This window comes from Neopsephotus bourkii, unplaced genomic scaffold (genome assembly GCF_033783945.1).
Source record: "Neopsephotus bourkii isolate Nb327-2 ecotype Australia unplaced genomic scaffold, CSIRO-AGI_Nbou_v1 NB_616, whole genome shotgun sequence".
In the NCBI taxonomy this organism is placed as follows: domain Eukaryota; kingdom Metazoa; phylum Chordata; class Aves; order Psittaciformes; family Psittacidae; genus Neopsephotus; species Neopsephotus bourkii.
Window position 1 is genome coordinate 171,456 of NW_026901116.1, and position 22,399 is coordinate 193,854.

Below are 22,399 nucleotides of genomic sequence, written 5' to 3' on the forward strand. Positions count from 1 at the left end.
AGCTCCAGTGCCTGAAGGGGCTGCAGGAAAGCTGGAGAGGGGCTTGGGACAAGGGCCTGTAGGGACAGGCCAAGGGGAATGGCTTGAACCTGCCCGAGGGGAGACTGAGCTGAGCTCTTAGGCAGAAGCTCTTCCCTGTGAGGGTGCTGAGGCGCTGGCACAGGGTGCCCAGAGAAGCTGTGGCTGCCCCATCCCTGGCAGTGCTCAAGGCCAGGTTGGACACAGGGGCTTGGAGCAAGCTGCTCCAGTGGAAGGTGTTGGGGTTGGAGCTGGATGGGATTTAAGGTCCCTTCAACCCAAACCATTCCAGGATTCTGTATTAAGGGTCTTTTCCAACCTAAACGGTTCTGTTCCAAGCTGAATGGTTCTACCATGGAGATACAGGAGGAGGACATGGGGTGGGACATCCATAGCAGGCAACAGCTTGAAGAGGCTGGGCCAGGTTTGGGTGGGCTCCATCTCACCCCTGGAGAGCCCCATGCTCAAAGCGCCTTTGCCCTTTGGCTGTGCCGGGGTCTCAGTGCTGTGAACGCAGAGGGGCTGTGGGGTGGTGGGGGCCGATCCCTGCTCTGATTCCCACCCTGTTCCCAGCAGCACAAGCAGGAGGAGCTGGAGGGCGAGGGCTGGGAATACGCCTCGCTCTTCGGTTGGCGCTTCCACCTCAAGCAGCGCCGCACCGACACGTTCCGCCGCCGCCGCTGGAGGCGCAGGATGGAGCCCCTGGAGCGCACCGGGGCTGCCGCCGTCTTTGCCTTGGAGGGGGCCCTGGTGGGTACTCGTCTCCCCCCAGTTCCTGGCGATGGGATGGGATGGTCCCCAGCGACTGCTGGTACAGTGGTACCCAGGGATGCCTGGATGGGATGGTCCCCAGGGACTGCTGATACAATGGTACCCAGGGATACCCGGATGGGATGGTCCCCAGGGACTGCTGATACAATGGTACCCAGGGATACCCGGATGGGATGGTCCCCAGGGACTGCTGATACAATGGTACCTAGGGATACCCGGATGGGATGGTCCCCAGGGACTGCTGGTACAATGGTACCCAGGGATACCCGGATGGGATGGTCCCCAGGGACTGGTGGTACAATGGTACCCAGGGATACCCGGATGGGATGGTCCCCAGGGACTGCTGATACAATGGTACCCCGGGATACCCGGATGGGATGGTCCCCAGGGACTGCTGGTACAATGGTACCCCGGGATACCCGGATGGGATGGTCCCCAGGGACTGCTGGTACAATGGTACCCAGGGATACCCGGATGGGATGGTCCCCAGGGACTGCTGATACAATGGTACCCAGGGATACCCGGATGGGATGGTCCCCAGGGACTGCTGGTACAGTGGTACCCAGGGATACCCGGATGGGATGGTCCCCAGGGACTGCTGATACAATGGTACCCAGGGATACCCGGATGGGATGGTCCCCAGGGACTGCTGATACAATGGTACCAGGATACCCGGATGGGATGGTCCCCAGGGACTGCTGGTACAATGGTACCCAGGGATACCCGGATGGGATGGTCCCCAGGGACTGCTGGTACAATGGTACCCAGGGATACCCGGATGGGATGGTCCCCAGGGACTGCTGGTACAATGGTACCCAGGGATACCCGGATGGGATGGTCCCCAGGGACTGCTGGTACAATGGTACCCAGGGATACCCGGATGGGATGGTCCCCAGGGACTGCTGGTACAATGGTACCCAGGGATACCCGGATGGGATGGTCCCCAGGGACTGCTGATACAGTGGTACCCAGGGATATCCGGATGGGATGGTCCCAGGGACTGCTGGTACAATGGTACCCAGGGATACCCGGATGGGACGGTCCCCAGGGACTGCTGGTACGATGGTACCCAGGGATACCCGGATGGGATGGTCCCCCGGGACTGCTGATACAATGGTATCCAGGGATACCAGGATGGGATGGTCCCCAGGGACTGCTGGTACAATGGTACCCAGGGATACCCGGATGGGATGGTCCCCAGGGACTGCTGATACAATGGTACCCAGGGATACCCAGATGGGATGGTCCCCAGGGACTGCTGATACAATGGTATCCAGGGATACTCAGATGGGATGGTCCCCAGGGACTGCTGGTACAATGGTACCCAGGGATACCGGATGGGATGGTCCCCAGGGACTGCTGGTACAATGGTACCCAGGGATACCCGGATGGGATGGTCCCCAGGGATTTTGGATGGGATGGTCCCCAGGGAGCCCATATGGGATGGTCCCAGGGATCCCTGATATAATGGTCCCCAGGGATCCCAGATGAGATGCTCCCAGGCACCCCAAAGCCCATTATCTGCCCATTGCTATCTGCTGCCTGCGCCACTCTTTGCTTAGCCAATATTCTGGCTTTCTTAATTCCCTGGATTTCATAATCCTTTGCCTTTTCCAATAACTAAATGAGAATCAACCACAACAGCACAAAGCCCCTATTATGGGATGTCTTATCCCCCCCCCCCCCCCATTTGGCTTTATTTCCTCCTCCTCTGCTCTGTCCTTCAACCCTGTCCAGTGTTCACAGGCATCAGCCCTGAGCTCGTGCTTGCCCCATAGATGGGGGTCCCTGCAGCTGCCCACCCCCAGGGCTGTCAGTGGGATCCCATCTTCTCCCCTTCTCCCCTGGGGTCCTTCAGTGGGATCTTCAGCCAGATGCTTCCCCCCTTTGCATCTCAGCAGCGAAAATCAGGGAGGATTTAGCTGGAAAACCCTATGATGTGGGGTGTGTGTCCTTGCACACATATGGGCTCTGCTGGGTTCCCTCATGCCCTTCCCTGGCCCTGGAATTGGATGGAGGGTGTCTGATGGGGCTGTTGGGTCTCTACTTGGTCACACACTTCACCTACAAAATGGGCTTGTGGGTTGGATACTGATGGACCCATCTGGGGTCTGCCATGTGCTGGGGGTACCAGGGGATGTGGGGGAGACCCAAGGGAGGAAAATCCCTTCCCCATGTATGGGGCAGAGGCTGAAGCAAAGGGGAAGAGGAGGAAAAGCCCCATTAAAGCCATGTGGCACCAGTGCTTTGCTCCTAGTGGTGCTGATGTGGTGCTAGGGGGGTCCTGGTTGTTTTGAGCATCCCCTGGTGTCACTGGTGAGCTACTGAGACGAGGCCTCAGTGCAATGGGTTAGCGGTGGCCTTGGCAGGGATGGGAATGGTTGGACCTCTTGGTTCCTCTCTGCTTTCCTGGGGCTGAAGAGCCTGAGGGTCTCCCAATGGGCTTCCAGGAGGCACTGGGAGCCCCACATCCTCTTGGACACCCATGTGGATGCTATCCCGGAGTACCCATCACTGACAGTGCCTTGTTTCCTCCTGCAGGGGGGAGTGACAGACGACAAGAGCGATGATGGCAAATCCATCTCCACCCTCAGTTTCGGTGTCAACAGACCCACCATATCCTGCATATTTGACTGTAAGGCCCCAGGGGATGGAGGGACCCCCAGGATGTTCCCCTGCACTGAGCTCCCCATAGATCAGTGTTCCCATCCGCTTCCTCTCACCCACGTCGAGTGCAGGAGGGTGGGGAAGGATGGGGCATGGTTTGTCCCATTGGGAGCATCAACATGCTCAGGGCTTGATGCTCCCTTGGGGAGCCATAGGGAGGATTAAGCCAAGCTCAGACATCAGCCTGGGGCTGGTTAAACCCCACTGGTGAATGCTCCATCCCTGGCAGTGCTCAAGGCCAGGTTGGACAGAGCCTTGGGTGCCATGGGTTAGTGTGAAGCATCCCTGCCCGTGGCAGGGGGTTGGAACTGGATGAGCTTAAAGTCCTTTCCAACCCAACCCATTCTGGGATTCTATTCCCCTGGTGCCCTGCGTTGCTCCATAGGGAACAGGACATGGGGACAAAATGCATCTCTGAGGTGCTTCTCCCTCCTCTGTGCAGATGGGAACAGGTACCACCTCCGCTGCTACATGTACCAGGCGCGGGACCTGATCGCCATGGACAAGGACAGCTTCTCAGGTAAGCCCAGGTGCTGCCTTCCACTGATTGTGCTTGTAATGAGTGTGGTAATGAATGCTGGGGGTGGTGGGGTCTGTAAAGTAAATCTGGGGGTGGTTCAGCCTGGAGCAGGCTCCTGAAGGGGAGACCTTAGAGCAGCTCCAGTGCCTAAAGGGGCTGCAGGAAAGCTGGAGAGGGGCTTGGGACAAGGGCCTGTAGGGGCAGGCCAAGGGGAATGGCTTGAACCTGCCCGAGGGGAGACTGAGCTGAGCTCTTAGGCAGAAGCTCTTCCCTGTGAGGGTGCTGAGGCGCTGGTGATGTTGGGTGGCAGGAGGTGACGCTGGGTGGCAGGAGGTGATGTTGGGTGGCACAGTTGGATATCAGACAGCTCCAGTGCACCACAAGTAACCCAGGGCAGAGGGCAGGGGTGTTTATAGTGGCACATTGCCCCAAACCTCCCCCCTGTGCAGCAGCATCACGGGGAGGGCTCTGGCTGGTGTCAAGATAGGGATGCTGGGGATGGACTCTTCATTAGGGACTGTAGTGGTAGGACAAGGGGTAATGGGTTAAAACTGAAACAGGGGAAGTTTAGATTGGATCTAAGGAGGAAATTCTTTCCTGTGAGGGTGCTGAGGCACTGGAATGGGTGCCCAGGGAGGTTGTGAATGCTCCATCCCTGGCAGTGTTCAAGGCCAGGTTGTACAGAGCCTTGGGTGCCATGGTTTAGTGTGAGGTGTCCCTGCCCATGGCAGGGGGTTGGAACTGGATGATCTTAAGGTCCTTTCCAACCCCAACTATTGTATGGTTCTATGATTCTAAGATGATGGAGCACAGGGAGAAACCTCCATGAGATGCGCTCAGAGGTGGGAGTTAGGACCTTGGAGCAGACGGGCCCCTTCTTCTCCAGCATCCTCCTGATGTTTGTGTTTGGATTTATGTGCCCTCAGCACCCAGCTGCTTGAATCCTTGCAGGGAATGGGGCCAGCAGTGCCCTGGGTGTGGGGAATGCAGATGGGATTTGTCCTGTGGTTTGGGGAACGTTGGAGAGGGGAACCCCCTTTTATTAGGAATGAAAGAACCGATTGAAAATGCAGTTGGGAAGGAACATACCCAATGGTGGCTGATCCATAAACCAGTCTGGGCTTGTCTGCATGGCTGAACGTTCAATGGAGCTGCTGCCCCTCTGCTCTCCATCCTGGGGATGTTGCAATGGGGCTGGGGGGTTTCCTTGATGGAAAACGGGGCATCCTTCAGATTGGGCTGTAAGAAATGCCCCTTCGTGGGTAAAAGCATGGTCACAGGTGGAGAAGAGGATGTCCTGGGTGTTCTTTGAGCTTTCCATGGGGCATCTTTCCATGTGCTGCTGCTCAGCACGTCCCCAGCACAGCTCCAGGCACTTCTGGACCTGCAGTCCTTGAGCTGCTGTGGTCGGGATGTGCTGCACTCGCGTGTTCTGGCTTAGGAACTGAGGTCAGAGTAAGATGGGTTTTATCTGTTGGGCAGCTCTCGGGGTGCTGGAAGGGGTTTGGGTGTAGGAGGGGTGGGTTTGGGATCATCCTGTTTCAGCAGAGGCTGGAACGTGGCTGTGGATGTGCCAGGAATGGTCTCTTTGTGTTTGAGCCAGGCAGGGACCGGCCCCTGGCAGCCGGATGGTCCCGCATCCCTTCCCCATCCCACTGAGTGGTCCCCATTAATGGTCTGGGATGTCCTCTTGAGGTGGGAAAGCAGGACAGTGGGGATGTTGTTGTGTTGCTGGAGCTGGGGTGGTGCAGAAAGACCCCAGCATAGAATCAGGGAATGGTTTGGGTTGGTAAGGACCTTAAGATCATTCAATTCCAGCCCCTTGCCATGGGCAAGGACACCTCACACTAGCCCGTGTCACCCAAGGCTCTGTCCAAGCTGGCCTTGCTCTGTGATGGGGCCATGTCTCAGATGCGAGCAGGTCCTAGGGCAGGTATCCATGGAGCATCCACCCTCCTCTGCAGTGATGCCCATGAGCAGGATGCATCCAGCATCCCTCCAAGGTGTCCCTGACCATCTGCATGAGGATTTGCACTGGGGCTGGGTGCTAGTGATGGATCTCAAATGGGATTCAGGGACAGTGTGGGGACCCGCAATGCAGAACAGCCCATGGGGACCGTTGGGCATCACCCTGCTGGGCACCAGCACTGCAGTCTCAAGGAGCTCCTGCTTCCCATTGAAGAAGAGGGCCTTGGGGTGGTCAGAAATGCCCTGGGGAGGTGCAGAGCACCCCAACACTCCCCAGTGTCTGCGCCCATGAGGGCCCCATCCCCTCTGCACCTCCACAAAGGGCTGGTTGTTGGGAGCGGGGGGACCGGGGTGATCTCATGGCTCCGATCAGTGGAGCAGGGAGGGGAGTCCCTTCCCTTGGAATAAGCCAGCCAAGGACAACATGAGCAACACGGTGCCACAATGTGGAATTGTGATCTCCGGTGCCTTAACAAAGCATAAAGGAGTTCATTAAGGGGGCTCTACACGGTTCTACAAACAAACCTTCTGTGCACAGCAGGGTCTGAACAAAGGGGCTTTATGGAGGCCTCCTTTAAAAGAAGAAGGGGGATGGGGGGGGAAGGCAAAAATTCCACATCCAAATCCCTGCTTTTCTTGTTTATGGTAACGCGTTTTGCTTTGCTCTGCCTGGAAGAACGTGTGTCAGTGGGGAAGGTTCTTCCCAGTGTGAACAGTGCTCCCTGCAGCCACCACCTGGAGCATCAGCCTCCTGAAACACATCTGCTGATGCCCAGGAAGGGGATACATCCCCCTGGATCTCCTTTACCCTGGGAAGAGGGGAGGGATGCGCATGGGATGCATCCTTGCTCAGCCAGCATCCCAAATTGGTTTGGGTTGGAAGGGACCTTAAAGCTCCTCCAGCTCCAACCCCTGCCACGGGCAGGGACCCCTTCCACTGGAGCAGCTTGCTCCAAGCCCCTGTGTCCAACCTGGCCTTGAGCACCTCCAGGCCAGGTTGGATGGGGCTTGGAGCTCCAAGGGTTGCATGTGTAGGGTCTGCAACGCTCCTGGCCACTGGCAGGGCTCTTGGAACTGGTTTTGGGTTGGGCTGGGTGGTACCCATCTGGATGCTGCTGGACCCCAAACACTGATGTATCCATGTATCGTGCTGGGTGCCACGTGCTGCCTGTGTCCTTCCATAAAGGCCAATGATGCCTCCATTCATTGTAGAGGTTGGGCTTTGCAGGCACCCAGAGCTCAGGGGTTCCCCTGGACCAGTCGGGTGGGATGCTGCAGTTGTGGAGGTCTCATCCCTGACAAGGACCTGTAGGTGCTATCAGGTTATGAAGGGTGTCCAGTCTCAATGGGGCCTTACAACGTGATCCCATGGCATGTTTCAAACATCTCACCCAGCCTTGACCCTTTGTGAGGGGTAATTCCATAGGATGACACTCTTCAGCTTCAGTGTTATGGTTGGCTTGATGGAACCTGCAGAACCCCAAGTGTGAGTGCAGGGGGGCAGAGGGTGACTGCTCCTCCTCTCCTAATGCAAGAACTGGGGGTGCTCAGGGTGTGATGATGGAGGGAGCTGGGTACCACAGAGCTCCATGAGGGGCTCATCCTTCACACAGCTCTGAGACCTCACCAGAGGATGCGGTGGGTTCAAGCAGGAGAAGGCCATGGAAGGCACCCCCTGGAGGTATCCATAGAGACATCACATCCAGCTTGGGAAGTACCTGAGCTGGGAATAACTGGTGTGTAGGGATAAGTGTTGGAGAACTTGGCCTCATCCCCTTCTCAGCTGGAGTTGCCTGGAACATGATGGGAACGTCATTGCTGCCTCTAGAAGACCCCCAGATCCTGTTCTCAGCCCTTGAATGACCACAAATTGCTTTCTCCTCCCTGGTGGCTCCAATTCATCCTTTGCTTCTTGTCCTACATCCCTTGCAGATCCTTACGCCATCGTCTCCTTCCTCCACCAAAGCCAGAAGACGGTGGTGATCAAGAACACCTTGAACCCCACCTGGGACCAGACGCTCATCTTCTATGAGATCGAGATCTTCGGGGACCCCCAGAACGTGGCTGAGTCCCCTCCCAACATCGTGGTGGAACTTTATGACCAAGACACCTATGTAAGTGTGTTGGCACAAGCTGGACCTTCATGGTGTGAGTGTGCTGGGGTGGATGGGACAAACACAGCACCATTCCTGCCCTCTGGAATGCAGTGTAACACCTCTGGGTGGCTCAGGCACTGAGCTGGACACTCAGAAGACATCTCTGCTAGTGATGTCCTTGGTGGCCTTGCTTTAGTCACCAAAGCATCATCTATGCCATGTTTTGCAGAGTGGCCAAATTGACCATGTTTCCTTGTGGGAAAAGCTTGGGATGAGATGTAAAGTGGCCATGCAAGTAGGGGACCAGGCACTGTGGTTTGTTCAGCACCCCAAAGGTATCCAAAGTGCCTTGTAGTGATGGCATTTGGGGGGTGCCACGATAAGCCCCCATGCACTGGTGTGTGCAGTTCTGGTGTCCCCAGCACCAGAGGGACATGGAGCTGTTGGAGTGAGGCCATGGGGATGCTGCGAGGGCTGGAGCAGCTCTGCTCTGGAGCCAGGCTGAGAGAGCTGGGCTGGGGCAGCCTGGAGAAGAGAAGGCTCCTGAAGGGGAGACCTTAGAGCAGCTCCAGTGCCTAAAGGGGCTGCAGGGAAGCTGGAGAGGGGCTTGGGGATGTAGGGACAAGCCAAGGGGAATGGCTTGAGCCTGCCAGGGGGTTGGGACTGGATGATCTTAAGGCCCTTTCCACCCCAGCCCATGGCTCTCAGCAACCTCCTGTGCCTGTTTCCTTCCAGGGAGCAGATGAGTTCATGGGGCGCTGCATTTGCCAGCCCAGCGCATCCCGCTCCCCGCGCCTCTCCTGGTACCCTGTCCTCAAGGCGAACAGGAACGTCGGGGAGCTGCTGGCCGCCTTCGAGCTGATTCAGAGGGAGAAGGTGAGCTCCCATCCACCACCTTGGCAGCACCCAGTGCCTGTGGCTGCCCTTTGCTCACTGCTGATACCCGGAGGGGGTTTGGGAGCCAAAGCGGGTCGTTGCTCTTGCAGTGCTCAGTGCTGGCCATCCATGTAAGGAGACACGGAGGAGGATGCTCTTTGGAGCCAGTCTGGCTGGGGGAGACTCCTCATCATGCCCCATGTGCTCTCATGTGCTTCCCCACCTCCCTGTCACCTGCATGCACCATCCCTTTGCCTCTTTGACCTCCTCCTTTCCACTGGCTGCAGCCCAGGTGTGCCTCTGTGCCAGGGAAAAGGGATACGCTGGGATGCTAAACTCCCTGTCCCATTCCTCCCTCCCATGGGGGTGTTAATTGGGAATGAGGGTCCCACAGCTCCCTCCTTGGTCTCTCTGATGTAGCAGCTCTGCTGCTGGAGGGATGCTGTGCATGATGCTGCTGCATCTGCCGGAGTGGATGTGCTGGGTTGAAGCCTTTAATGCTCCACTGAAGGGCTGCTGGATGGCCATCGGGGCCCATCAGGGGCTTGGAGCAAGCTGCTCCAGTGGAAGGGGTCCCTGCCCGTGGCAGGGGTTGGAGCTGGATGGGATTTAAGGTCCCTTCCAACCCAAACCAGGCTGGGATTGCTGATGTTTCTGTTGGACAGAGCTGTCACCCCATGTGTGAATGGAAACCCTGTGTTTTCTCTCCACAGCCGGCTGTGCACCACATCCCTGGCTTCGAGGTAATGCCCATCTCCTGTCTGCAGATCCCCTGCTCTGCACCCCTCAACCCATCCCCTCCCTTGCCCCTGCCGGGCCCCAGCTCCATCAGTTCTCTGTTTGCAGCCCTCATCCATCCATCCTGTCTTAGGGACTTCTCTTGGGATGAAGGAATTCCCATGTAGAGATGCCAGTTTCCTTCAGGTGATGGTAGAGCTGCAGTGAGGGGGCAGCTCGCTTCTGATCCATGAGACAGGGTAAAAGTGTCCCACCCCAGATATAACCCCTTAGGTGTCACACCACTGCCTCCCCACCCTGGGATCATGTCAGCATTCCCATCACAAGGGCTGTGCTTCCCAACAGCTCCAAGCGTGTGTCTGAGCACAGGCATGAACTGATGCTGGGCTGTAAATGGGTTTAAGCCACCTGCACTGGCTTCTCCTCAAACCTCAGGGTGTTTGGTGTGCAGGAGCTTGGAGAGCATCCTTTGGTATTCAGTTATCAGCTACGGTTATAGGCCTTAGGATGGGATGTGGGTAAGAACTGCACTAATGCTTTACTCTGCTTCTCCTCTCCAGAATGAGCTCTCCTCCACCCTGGATGAGGTGAGTCTACAAAGCTGTACTTGTCTCTTCTGCTTGGGGCTTGTTGAGATTGTGTCTCCATGGGGCAGCCTCTGCTTTTCACATGAGTCAAGCCAAGAGCATCAGGCTTTAGTAGCATGAGTGATGACCAGCAGGACAGGGCAGATGGGCTCCATGCCCAACCCAGGGGTGTTTAACCTCTGTGGGATGTGTGTGCATGAGGTTTCCTCATGTTCAACCCTTCCAAACCAAGCATGCAAGAGCCAAAGTGCCGGGCTGGCCTTTGGTTGGTCCCTGGACAAAATCCCAGTTGAATTTTGTAGCTTTCCATGGGAATTCAGCAGGAATTGGGGCATTTGTGGGACTGTTCCAGCTGCTCTGAAGGAAATGCTCCCATCAGGATCATGAGCCACTGCTTGGGCAACCTGTCAGAGCTGCTACCCAGACCTTGTGCATCCCATAGAGCAGGTCATGGGCTGAACCAAGCCATCTCAGGGTAAGCTGGGAACTGAACTAGGGGTACGTCTATGTGAGTGTTGGCTTGGTCCTAGGATCCAGTTAGCCCCAAGGTGTGGGAGATGAGCTGGGAGGGATGTGGGGCGTGCACAGAGCCTGGCCACAGTTCCATGGGAAGCTGGATGGGATAACCACGCTTTGGTTTCTTCCACCCAAGCAGCATTTGCTGATGCTGTGGGGCTCATCTCTGTGCTCCCTATGGGCTGAGGTGGATGAGCTCGGGTAATCATAACCATCTCTCTGCTCTTTCTCCCCCATTGCTTCTCACTGCCATTTCCGGATGGGGCCCTCCACAGCTCTGCACCCCTGCCTTGTTCTCCGAGGGGCTCCTCCAATGGGTACCTTCCATGTCCAAACACTTCCCTCTCCTCTCCTCTCCTCCTCTGCCCTTGCCCACAGACCAAGCAAAGTCCCAACAGAGACCCTGAGCTCCTTCAACCCCACCTTTCCTGCAGGAGCCCCATCTGCACCACCTCGCCAAGGCTGCATCCCAAGGAATGATGCCAGCCTGAGGTCTCCATGCCCTCAGCAATAAATAAGAAGCCTCATGGGGAATCTGGTTCCTAAATACATCATTTGGGCTCATGATACACCTGAACAGCCTGGCACCAGACCTCCTTCTCCTGCCTTTCTGTTTAGTACAAGCAGGAGCAGCCTTTGGGGGCTGCATCCCCTCCAAGCACTGGGATTTGAGTCCCTTTTGAAACAACATGGCCCAGCTCCATACTCACCCTGGGAGATGCTTCCAGCCTGTTTTGACTGGGCTGCTCTGTGCTGACTTTGCTCATCTCTCTTCCAACCCTGTATCAGAGGCAGGGTTGGATTAGATGATCCCCAGAGCTCCCTCCTTCCACCCTCATTCCCTCTGGCGTGTCCTTGTTCCAACCATCCCAGCTGCAGCAGACCCTTTTCATGGATGGCTCCTCCATCCAACCTGCTGTGTCTGGGAATTGCTTGTTCCCTTCTATCACCCCCAGGCCTCACTGCTCATTTCTGGCCCATCTGGTGGAACACTCAGTGCTGGAGCGTTCAGCTCAGGCCCAGAGGGATCACTCCTGTTGTTGGCAAAGCAAGAGGGGAGCAGCAGGGATTGGGAAGGGTTTAGAAGTGGCAGTGCCCAAGGCCAGGTTGGACACAGGGGCTTGAAGCAAGATGCTCCAGTGAAAGGGGTCCCTGCCCGTGGCAGGGGCTGGAGCTGGAGGAGCTTTAAGATCCCTCCCAAACCAAACTATTCCATGATTCTATGACCTCTATTATGCAACTTAAAGACAACTTCAGCACATTTCAAGTGAGAAATCAAGATCGGTCACTGTACAAGGAGAAACTGAGGCTCCTCTTGGTTCAGTCCGTGCTTGATGTGCTCTAAGTGCTATGGGCCACAAGCAAAAGCTCTTCAAGGGCCGTTAGGTCTGTTCCTCTACCCCGGGGAAGCATCAGTGTTGGTGATGCAGTGTCTGGGCAGCCTGGAATTAGGGCTCTGGGTAAGCAGCTGGGATACCAGGAGTGCTGAGCACCCAAGTGATGCTGGGGATGCTCTGCACCTCTCCCTTCTCCTGCTTGCTTCCCACATTGCCCTTTCCCTGCTGGCACTAACCATTGCTGTGAGCATGTGGACCATGGGAGGGAGGATTCCCTGCCCCAGATTTACCATCTTCCCTATGTAGAAACCCAGATACCGGCCCTCAAATGGAGTTACCAACTACAGCTACCAAGCACCTCAATTCAGCAGCCACCAGCCACTGCCAATGCAAATCTAAGCTTAGCATGTGGCATATCTAACATGCCACCATGAAACATCCCTTTGTAGAGCATTATATGCATACAAATACAAACCTGAGCCAATCCCATAATTGGGATATGTATATACACTGGATTTAATGCAATAATGCAAAGAATGCTGGTTCCTGAACTGGTTCCAACTGCCCTTGGTTGGGTGCTGCGTTCTTAGAGGTTTTGCTTTCATTCCTGCCTTTTTGGTGAGCCTGAACTTGAAGATGCAGATCGAGGTGAAGGTGAATTGCGAATCCCTCAGCTGCTGACCAGCTTCGGGCTCACCCTGAAGGAAACCTGTATGTGTGTGCACAGATGGGTTTGTGCAGCCTGGAGAAGAGAAGGCTCCTGAAGGGGAGCCCTTAGAGCAGCTCCAGTGCCTAAAGGGGCTGCAGGAAAGCTGGAGAGGGGCTTGGGACAAGGGATGCAGGGATGGGATGAGGAGTTTGGGCTTCAGGCTGGAAGAGGGAAGAGTTGGATGGGATACAGGGAAGTTCTTCCCTATGAGGGTGGTGGGACATGGGAATGGGTTGAAGCTGTGGCTGCCCCATCCCTGGCAGTGCTCAAGGCCAGGTTGGACACAGGGGCTTGGAGCAAGCTGCCCAGTGGAAGGGGTCCCTGCCTGCGGCAGGGGTTGGAGCTGGAGGAGCTTTAAGCTCCCTTCAACCCAACCCATTCCATGATTCTTTATCCGAGGTCTCTCCTGTGCCCATCATCTTGGTGGCTGCCAGTTATGGTTCATAGCTGAGCTGTGGTACAAACAACAGCCCCTCCTTCATCCACAGGCAATGCCCACCTCCATCCCATGGTGCTGCCCACACTAAATCACTGCTTTGGGGGAGCTGGTTGCAGCATCTCACTGTGCCCAGCTCAAGGAGCTCTATTCCACTAATGAACCCCTGCTGCTGCTTCCTCCCCTCTCCTCATCCCTTGGTCCCTGTCTCACCATGGTCCTGGTGTGGGATTGATGTTGTTCCACCCCTTCCTCATCTAAAGGAGCTGAACCCCAATGGAGGGCAGATCCTCTTAGTCCCCTGGGAATGCTCATGGGTCGATCTCAGCAGTAGATGTTTGATATTTCCAGGGTCAGATTCAATGGGGAGAAGCCGTTTGAAGCACATTCATGCCCCAACCCTCATCTCCCCCTGGACTGCTGGGGGGAGATGAGTTCTGCAGGGGAGGAGAGCGGTGGGACCCAGCCTCGGGAGGGGTTGGTGTCCCCTGGCATGCCCTCATGCGTCCTTTGCCTCTCTGCTCCTGCAGTCTGAGGACTCGGACCTGCCGTACCCCCCACCCCAGCGAGAGCCCAACATCTACATGGTCCCCCAGGGCATCAAACCGGTCCTGCAGCGCACGGCTGTCGAGGTGAGTGATGGGGAGCACAGGTGTGTGTCCCTGATGGGGAGATGGGATCCAGGCTGGTCCCTGTGGATGCAGAGTGCCACCAGAGCTGGGAGCTGGTTCTGCTCGTGGATTGTCTGTCAGAACAATGTTATCTCACTGGGGAGATGTCTCACCAAGCAGTCAAGTTCTACAGCCTGCGCCACACGTGCTCTTTAGGACAGGCTGGCTCACACCAGGGTGATGCTTGCCCAAGGCAGAGATGCTCCATTAGGAGATGAGCGGTTGTGGACCTGTTGTATTGCAAGCATAGGAACAGTTGCTGTGTGACCTGGTTCCTCCCAGCACCGCTGTCCTACATGATTGATTCCCCTCTCCTTCATGGTCGGGTTTACCTCCATTGCTGAGGAGCTCCATGAGGGACCTGGAACTGGATCTTTGGCTCAGTCTTTGCTGTCTGTTCCCCTCAGATCCTGGCCTGGGGGCTGAGGAACCTCAAGAGCTACCAGCTGGCCAGTGTCACCTCGCCCAGCCTGCTGGTGGAGTGTGGGGGCCAGTTCGTGCAGTCCTGTGTCATCAAGAACATCAAGAAGAACCCCAACTTCGATGTCTCTGTGCTCTTCATGGAAGTGGTGAGCGCCCTGCGGTGATGGGGTCACAGCAGAGCTGCTTGGGAAGGACCTCTGAGGGCCCATAGCAAATGCATCTTGTGGTGAAGATGCACTCATGAGATGAACCTCGAATCCTGTGTTCAGTTCTGGGCCCCTCACTGCAAGAGAGACATTGAGGGGCTGGAGTGGGGCCAGAGAAGGGCACTGGAGCTGGTGCAGGGCCTGGAGCCCAAGTGTGATGGGGAAGGGCTGAGGGACCTGGGGGGTTCAGATGGAGAAGAGAAGGCTCAGGGGGGACCTGATGGCTGCCTCCAACTGCCTGAGAGGAGGATGGAGACAGGAGGGGCTGGGCTCTGCTCCCAAGGAACAAGGGATGGGACAAGAGGAACCGGCCTCAAGCTGCACCAGGGCAGGGTTAGATGGAGCTGAGGAACAATTCCTGCCCCAGAGGGTGCTCAGGCATTGGAACAGGCTGCCCAGGGCAGGGCTGCAGGCACCATCCATGTAGACGAGGCCTCAGTGCCATGGGTCCATGGTGGCCTTGGGAGCATTGGGAACAGTTGGACTGGATGAGCTTGAAGGGGTTTTCCAACCTGGTTGTTCCTATGGTGAAGCTGATTGTGCCCTGCTCAGCCTGGGATCCCTTTGGTGCTGTGCAGAGCAGCTGCTGTCCCCATCCTATGCAGTGACGTTTCCTGCTCTCTGCCCACAGCGTCTGCCCAAGGAGAGCCTCTACAGCCCCCCCATCGTGCTCAAGATCATCGACAACCGCCCGTTCGGCCGCCGGCCCGTGGTGGGGCAGTGCAGCATCCGCGCCCTGGGGGACTTCTACTGTGACCCCTACCAGGAGGACAGCCACAGTCCCCAGGAGCACACAGGTACAGGCTGGCAATGGGACCACACTGGAGGAGCTGGGGGATGCTCTATGGGATGCTTCTTGCTCACCCCAGCTGCAGTCTGGTTCTGAAAGCCCGGGAGATGCCAAGGAGGAGTTTAGCGCTGGGTTGGCTGTGAGATGGGCTCAGTGTCCCTTGGCCAAGCTGCTCAATGTGCATTAACATGTGCTTTGGGTGGGGTGAAGGCTCTGGGCAAGGTTGATGCAGTGATTTGGGGTGTCTGTCAGCTGGATGAACTGGTCATGCTCGTGCTCGCTCTGGTTGCAGATGATGTGAGCCTCACGCCCAGGGATGACGTCCTCATTGACATCGATGACAAAGAGCCTCTTATTCCTGTCCAGGTATGGAGACTATCCCACCAATAGGAAATGGGTTTCTTATTTCATGTGATGAGATGTGCAGATGTGAAGCCATGTCTGGGTGTAACCTTCCCTTTGCTGCTTCCACCTCTGTTTCCATCCCTTCTCCTCCACCATGCCACAACCACCAACCTCCACCTCTACCCTTAGTATGAGATGTCTTTGCTTCTATAGGGAGAGACAACAGACTCTCCATGCCAGGCTCTTCCCTTCACACACACACTGTGTGTATTGGATGCTGCAGCCTCTGCCCAGCTTTCAGGCTTTGGGCTGAGGAAGAACCAGGGTTTTGGGCAGTTCTCAGCCAGAGAACTGTGGGACTCAGCCTGTTGTGGGCTTGACTGCAGCTGGGCCTGCTCGTGCCTCCCTATCCCAAGCACTGATGAGATCCAGGTTGGTGACCCCATGGTGAGGCACATGGAATGGGCTGGCTTCTCAGGTTCCCCACCAGCCAAGAGGTGGGATGTCCACCTCGGCTCCCTGGCATCTTGTTTGGGATGCTTCAGGATCCAATAGGAACTGGGGAGTGGAGCTGGAAAACCTTGGCCCAAGTGAGCAAGTGTCATTGGAAGGAAGAAGCAGCTTCAGGACCAAACCCCTCCTGGCAGCCCACTTGGCTTCCTGTTACCTTGGCATTTGTCCTCGTGGTTTACCATAGTGCTTCAGGTTCTATCAGTGAAGTAACTGGAGCATGTCTAAAACCCACACTGAAACCAGGCACCTTCACTTCTGCAAGTGAGGAAAAGCCCTTTTCCTAGTCTAGTGTAGAGAAAAGAGAGGGAGACATGGAATAACGCACACAGGAGGGATGGGATGCAGGACCTGCCTTTACCTCTGATGAGCTGCTTGATGCTGTTGCAGGTGATGTCCCTTTGCTGCACCCAGGAAGCTGGTGGCACCCAGAGCCTCCCCCATGCATTGGGCATAATTTCTTCTGTGTTAATAGAACCTACCCAGCTTTCAGTTGATTTGACTGAATTTGGGGGGTACATATTCACAGAATCATCATGGAATGGTTTGGGTGGAAGGGACCTTAAAGCTCATCCAGCTCCAACGCCTGCCATGGGCACCTTCCACTACAGAAGCTTGCTCCAAGCCCCAAGTTACAGTTTAAACTCTCCCTTTTCCATTTTTTGGGTCGATTTTCAGTAAAGCTGCTGTTTTGCAGCCATATACCAACCTGCAGCACTTCCACGGTGCTGTGTTGCTCTTTGAGAGCATCAGAATGACTGTCTCCATGCATTCCTCTGCTGCCTTTTCTGGTGGAAAACCCCAGTGTTAAACACAACTGATTTTCCAAGCCATTTCCTTCCCTCCAGCCTTCCTCTTCCAGCACCATTTCCCACCCCTGGTGTTTCTATGTCTGCTCTGGGGTTGCTCCTGCTCCTTGAATGACTTTGGTGGAGGTGACAAGAGGGAAACGCAATTCCCTTTGGGAACATGGGGGTTTATAAAGGTAATTCATGGGATGCTCTCTGGGGAGGTGAGAAGAGGAAAATGTCCTTCCATGAATTCCCTTTATAAAGGCCACACAAGTGAAGGTTCTGCTTGGGGCAGAGGGGGATGTGGCCACTCTGAAGGGTGCCTATAGGGATGCTGGGGAGGGACTCTTCATTAGGGACTGTAGTGATAGGACAAGGGGTAATGGGTTAAAACTGAAACGGGAAGTTTAGATTGGATCTAAGGAGGAAATTCTTTCCTGTGAGGGTGCTGAGGCACTGGAATGGGTGCCCAGGGAGGTTGTGAATGCTCCATCCCTGGCAGTGTTCAAGGCCAGGTTGGACGAGGCCTTGGGTGAGATGGTTTAATGTGAGTTGTCCCTGCCCATGGCAGGGGGTTGGAACTGGGTGATCTTAAGGTCCTTTCCAACCCAAACTATTCTATGATTCTATGGGGTCCTCTGATCCGATGCTGAAGGTGCCTGGCCAAGGCTGTGCTGGATGTTCACACTCTATGGGGCTGGTGGGACCCTCAGTTTACGTCTACAAACCTTGGATTAAACCTGAGGAGAGTTTAAATGGGAGGTGAAAAGGTGGGAAGGGGGAGAGGGAAGTGGCAGAGCCAGAGCCCTGCAGCAGAGGTTCCACAGGGAAAGACTTGGCCATTTCTTGGCAGCACCAGAACACACTGCAGTAGATGGAATTCTCCCCTCTGACCCCAGATCCATCCCTCTCTGTTTGTTTGCCTTTCTCTTTTGGGCTTTGTGTGTGGAGCAGAGGAGGAGGGAATGTGTTCCTGGAAAGCCAAAGCATCATTCCCATCATCACCCTCCCTAACCTCTCCATCCTGGCTCAGTGCTGTTCCTCCCATGCCCTCCCTCCCCTGGTGATGGCCATGGGTTGGGGTGGGCTTTGCTTAGTGGGGGTCCCTCCATCCCTCTCTGCTCCTCTTTGGGGCCAGGTTTGATGGTGAGGGAGGAGTTCCAGTCTCCAGAGGCCACCTGATTCCTTCTCCTTGGGAAGGAGGCGGATGCAGGGCTAGGAGCCATGCCCAGGGCTGCAGCCTCAGCACCGTGTGCTCTTCCAGTGGTGACCTTGGAATCAGGAGCCAGGATTGTTCCTGCCGTGCGTGTTCGCATGGGTGTTTCATTGCGTTGCTCCAACGCCTTTCTCCCTCCTTGCCAAGCCTGGCTTGGCTCCCTCCCCGATGGATGCCTGGAACAAAGGATCACTTTGTTGTCCTCATCCGAAACAGGGAAAACAAACACGACCCCCCCTGCTCCGAGCTTGCTGAGTGTTGTCCACCAAGTGGGGTGAGAAGTTCAGCCTGAGGTCTGCTTGAAACCAATCCACGTGCACATGGACCGTGGAAGCATCATGGGGGCTGAATGTGGAGGAAAGAAGCTCCTAGGACTTATAGGAAGGCATTTTTCCTATAGCAAGGTCTCCTGACCAGGCCCTTCTTGTTTGCTTCTCTGGGAGATGCCCATGGAGTGGGGTTTTGCATAAGCCAAGTGGCTGCTGGATCAGTTCTTATTCCTTATATCTTGTAGCCTCCCCTTGTTCTCTAAAGCCTTTCCTTGGTTCTCATCCCCTTGGGAAGCAGTTGAGGAAGGAGAATCACCTGCAGCCCAAGGGATGAGCAGACATTTGTTCCTTCTGCTCCCTCATAAAGCAGTCACAGAGGAACCATCTCCATCGGATGCCGAGAGTGACAGGGGTGTCCTGGAGGGCAGGGACCCCTTCCACTGGAGCAGCTTGCTCCAAGCCCCTGTGTCCAACCTGGCCTTGAGCACTGCCAGGGATGGGGCAGCCACAGCTTCTCTGGGCACCCTGTGCCAGCACCTCAGCACCCTCACAGGGAAGAGCTCAGTCTATTTAACAGCTCTTCTGTAACACGGGTTTTACTCCAGTTTAACACCCCATTTAACCTCTGCACCCCTTCAAACCCAGTCCCACTCGATGAACATCAATAAGAACCCAGCTGCCATTCTCAGGGATACCTCAACCTTACAACCAGGGGGAGGGGGAAGGTGGCACCACTCAGGTTCCTTCATTTGGTTGCTCCTAAACTGGGCTTTTGCTGATGTTTAATCTTTGTTTCTCTAACCCTCATTTGAATTTGTAGCTTGCAGAAGGTCTGACCAGCTCAGCTTTAATTAACACGCCAGCTTCTTGGGCCCAACCTCATGTATGTATTGCTTACGTTCTAACTTACTTGCTTAATGGTGTTCATGAATGATCGATGTGCATATATATATATTTAAAAGTGTGTTAAAATTGAGGCATTTTGTGAGAGATCCCCTTGAAAATGGCCATTTCATCTTGCTCAGGTCCATGTGCACTGCAGCCATCGCTTTGCCTTCATGCCAAAGCCATGAGGTGGGTTTGGGGATGGGGATGAGGACGTTTCCTCCCTCTTGTGCTTGTGGAGCGGGCAGAATTACACATGTGCTCCAGGTCAGATGTATTCCGAGAGGTTGTGGCTTCTCTGTGCATGCAGCTCCCTCCAACTGCCTGACAGGAGGATGGAGCCAGGAGGGGCTGGGCTCTGCTCCCAAGGAACAAGGGATGGGACAAGAGGAACCGGCCTCAAGCTGCACCAGGGCAGGTTTAGATGGAGCTGAGGACCAATTCCTGCCCCAGAGGGTGCTCAGGCATTGGAACAGGCTGCCCAGGGCAGGGCTGCAGGCACCGTGAAGACGAGGCCTCAGTGCCATGGGTTCATGGTGGCCTTGGCAGCATTGGGAACGATTGGACTGGGTGAGCTTGAAGCTCTTTTCCACCCTGGCTGATTCCGTGGTACACTGCATTTTGCAAAGCACCAGTGTGCCACCGAGGGGCTTTGAGGTCCCTCATCCCCTTTGGCAGCGCATCCTTGTCCATGTCTCCTGCAGGCTCAGGATGGAAGGGGCAGACAGGCTCCTTTGAGAAGCCCAAATGAGCTTTTGAGTCCTGGTGGGTGAAAACCTGCCTTTAGAAACCCAGGGCGGGAGTGGAGGGACCCATGTTTTAGGGGAGCTGTCCCTTGGCAGAGGAACCCCCATGGTCAATGCCCAAGTAGCTCCTGCATTCCCAGATGTGAAATGGTACGGAACGACCTCCTCAGGATGCTCCTTGGGAGCATCTCCCAGAGGAGAGAAGCTTGTGAGGAGCTCTCAGATGCTTCTGAGCTATGAAACTGCAGTGAGAAGGCTCCTTTCTCCCCTGAGGAGCACTATGAGGTGCTTTCTATTCACTCACCCCATTATTTTGGCTAGCCGTGCTTTGGTTGTAGGGAATACAAACAACCCATCAAGTGACAAGTGAGAGGAGCTGACCCAGGCCAAAAGCAAGAGGTCACAATCTGGGAACCATTTGGAGTAATTGGTTGTTTGCTGTGTTTGCTGCTTCAAATCAGAGCACGGATTTCACGGCTTATCCCATTACTGTGAGCTGGAAGAGCTCTTGGGGTTGGATATCTCCTGCTGACACCGGTGCCCAAGCCACCCCGCAGCCCAGCATTGCCCTCAGTGCATTCCCCATGCCTTGTTTTCTCCCGCTGTTTAATCCATGTTTGAGGAATGGTCCATGGCACTGCCCCCCTAGAGCAGCCTGCATGGCAAGCTGGCTTCCCAACAGGTTTATGGGGGCAAACCCCCCCCCCATTTGAAGCCAAGGCCCTCAGTGCCATGGGTTAGTGGTGGCCTTGGCAGTGCTGGGGTAAGGGTTGGACTTGATCTTAAAGGTCTCTTCCAATGTGGTTGATTCTGTGATTCTATGATAGAGGAAAACCGGTGGCAAGAAGGTGCCTGGGGGCTGCCTTTGGCTACAGGGAGGCTGATTAAACAGGATGGACAAAACCCCACTAAAACCGAACAGTTTTGTCCTCTTCTGAGCAGAATTATCAGTACGGTGGGGAAAAAAGGGTGAAACAGCCATAAATGGATGATTTGTCTTTATGAGGGTTCACACCTTGAGGGTTAAGGGAAGGCTAAGGAAGCCCTCTTGTAGCCTCCCTGTGTGGATGCAAGTGGTTTTCATGGAACCCTGGTTTGTGTTGAAGGGAGCTTAAAGCTGATCCAGTCCCACAGGCAGGGACCCCTTCCACTGGAGCAGCTTGCTCCAAGCCCCTGTGTCCAACCTGGCCTTGAGCACTGCCAGGGATGGGGCAGCCACAGCTTCTCTGGGCACCCTGTGCCAGCGCCTCAGCACCCTCACAGGGAAGAGCTTCTGCCTAAGAGCTCAGCTCAGTCTCCCCTCGGGCAGGTTCAAGCCATTCCCATCTGCACCCAAGGCTGACACGGTCCCGCTGTGGGCATAGCCTTGCTTGGGTGGTGGGTGGCTGATGGCCCTCGTCACATCCCTTCCATTGCAGAACCATCCCAAACCAAGCTCGGTTTCCTGCCCGGGCTTGCTGACCTTTGGAGCTGTGTAGACGGAGACGCAGAGGGATTTAGGATGTGGTTGGAAAACCCCAAGGAGCTCGGCTGTGTTGGTTAAAGCCCTTTTTGTGTTCCCAGGTGTTTGCTATGGCCTCTCCATGGAGTTTTCTGCCCCATAGAATCACAGAATAGTTCGGGTTGGAAAGGGCCTTAAGATTATCCAGTTCCAACCCCTTGCCATGGGCAGGGACACCTCGCCCTAAACCATCTCACCCAAGGCCTCGTCCAACCTGGCCTTGAACACTGCCAGGGATGGAGCATTCACAACCTCGCTGGGCACCCATTCCAGTGCCTCACCACCCTCACAGGAAAGAACTTCCTCCTTATAACCAATCTAAGAGGATATATCCATCAGGAGGACAGGGCTGGGCTGGGTTAGTTTGGTTTGGTGTTGAGCTGAGCTGAGCAGGCTGCCTTTGACTGGAGCGGAGGATGCTGACACCACCCTCTCCAGGAGATGCAGGGCTGTCATCTCCTCAACAAACACTCATGTCTATGAATGTCCAAGCTGTTTCCAGGGGGATCTTCTCATCCCAGCTGCAGAGCTTCCCCACAGCAGGAAATCTGCCTCCCAGATGTGAGGTGTGGGTCTATTTGGGACTGAGCAACTCAGCTTCTTTAGAGGCAGGATTCAGTACCCATATTCCCCCAGGGAATGGTGTGGGATCACAGGGAGAGCAAGCAGAAGCATTCAGACTCCAGTTAGCTCCTGCTCTGCTCCTGGCTTTGCTGTCTGTCCATGCCTCAGTTTCCCCCACCTCAAAGGTGATGATAAGGACTAAGTTCCACCAGAAGCTGATATATCCATTGCGTGGGAATTCCT

At 55.5% G+C, this 22,399-nt stretch overlaps 1 protein-coding gene across 11 annotated transcripts in view; it reads left to right on the plus strand.

Annotated features, from left to right (window-relative positions):
* DYSF (dysferlin) overlaps positions 1-22,399 on the plus strand; it is a 90,109-nt gene that overhangs the window by 31,491 nt on the left and 36,219 nt on the right. For 4 of the 11 annotated variants that reach the window (XM_061351917.1, XM_061351920.1, XM_061351916.1 and 1 more), the window contains 12 exons: positions 595-768; positions 3,331-3,424; positions 3,899-3,976; positions 7,877-8,058; positions 8,776-8,916; positions 9,630-9,659; positions 10,215-10,241; positions 13,770-13,871; positions 14,318-14,479; positions 15,171-15,336; positions 15,622-15,695; positions 19,281-19,343. In XM_061351917.1, coding sequence (XP_061207901.1) covers positions 595-768; positions 3,331-3,424; positions 3,899-3,976; positions 7,877-8,058; positions 8,776-8,916; positions 9,630-9,659; positions 10,215-10,241; positions 13,770-13,871; positions 14,318-14,479; positions 15,171-15,336; positions 15,622-15,695; positions 19,281-19,343 — 1,293 coding nt within the window. Of the gene's footprint in view, positions 1-594; positions 769-3,330; positions 3,425-3,898; positions 3,977-7,876; positions 8,059-8,775; positions 8,917-9,629; positions 9,660-10,214; positions 10,242-13,769; positions 13,872-14,317; positions 14,480-15,170; positions 15,337-15,621; positions 15,696-19,280; positions 19,359-22,399 lie in introns of all 11 variants that reach the window. The other 7 variants (XM_061351923.1, XM_061351925.1, XM_061351921.1 and 4 more) reach the window with 2 other exon arrangements.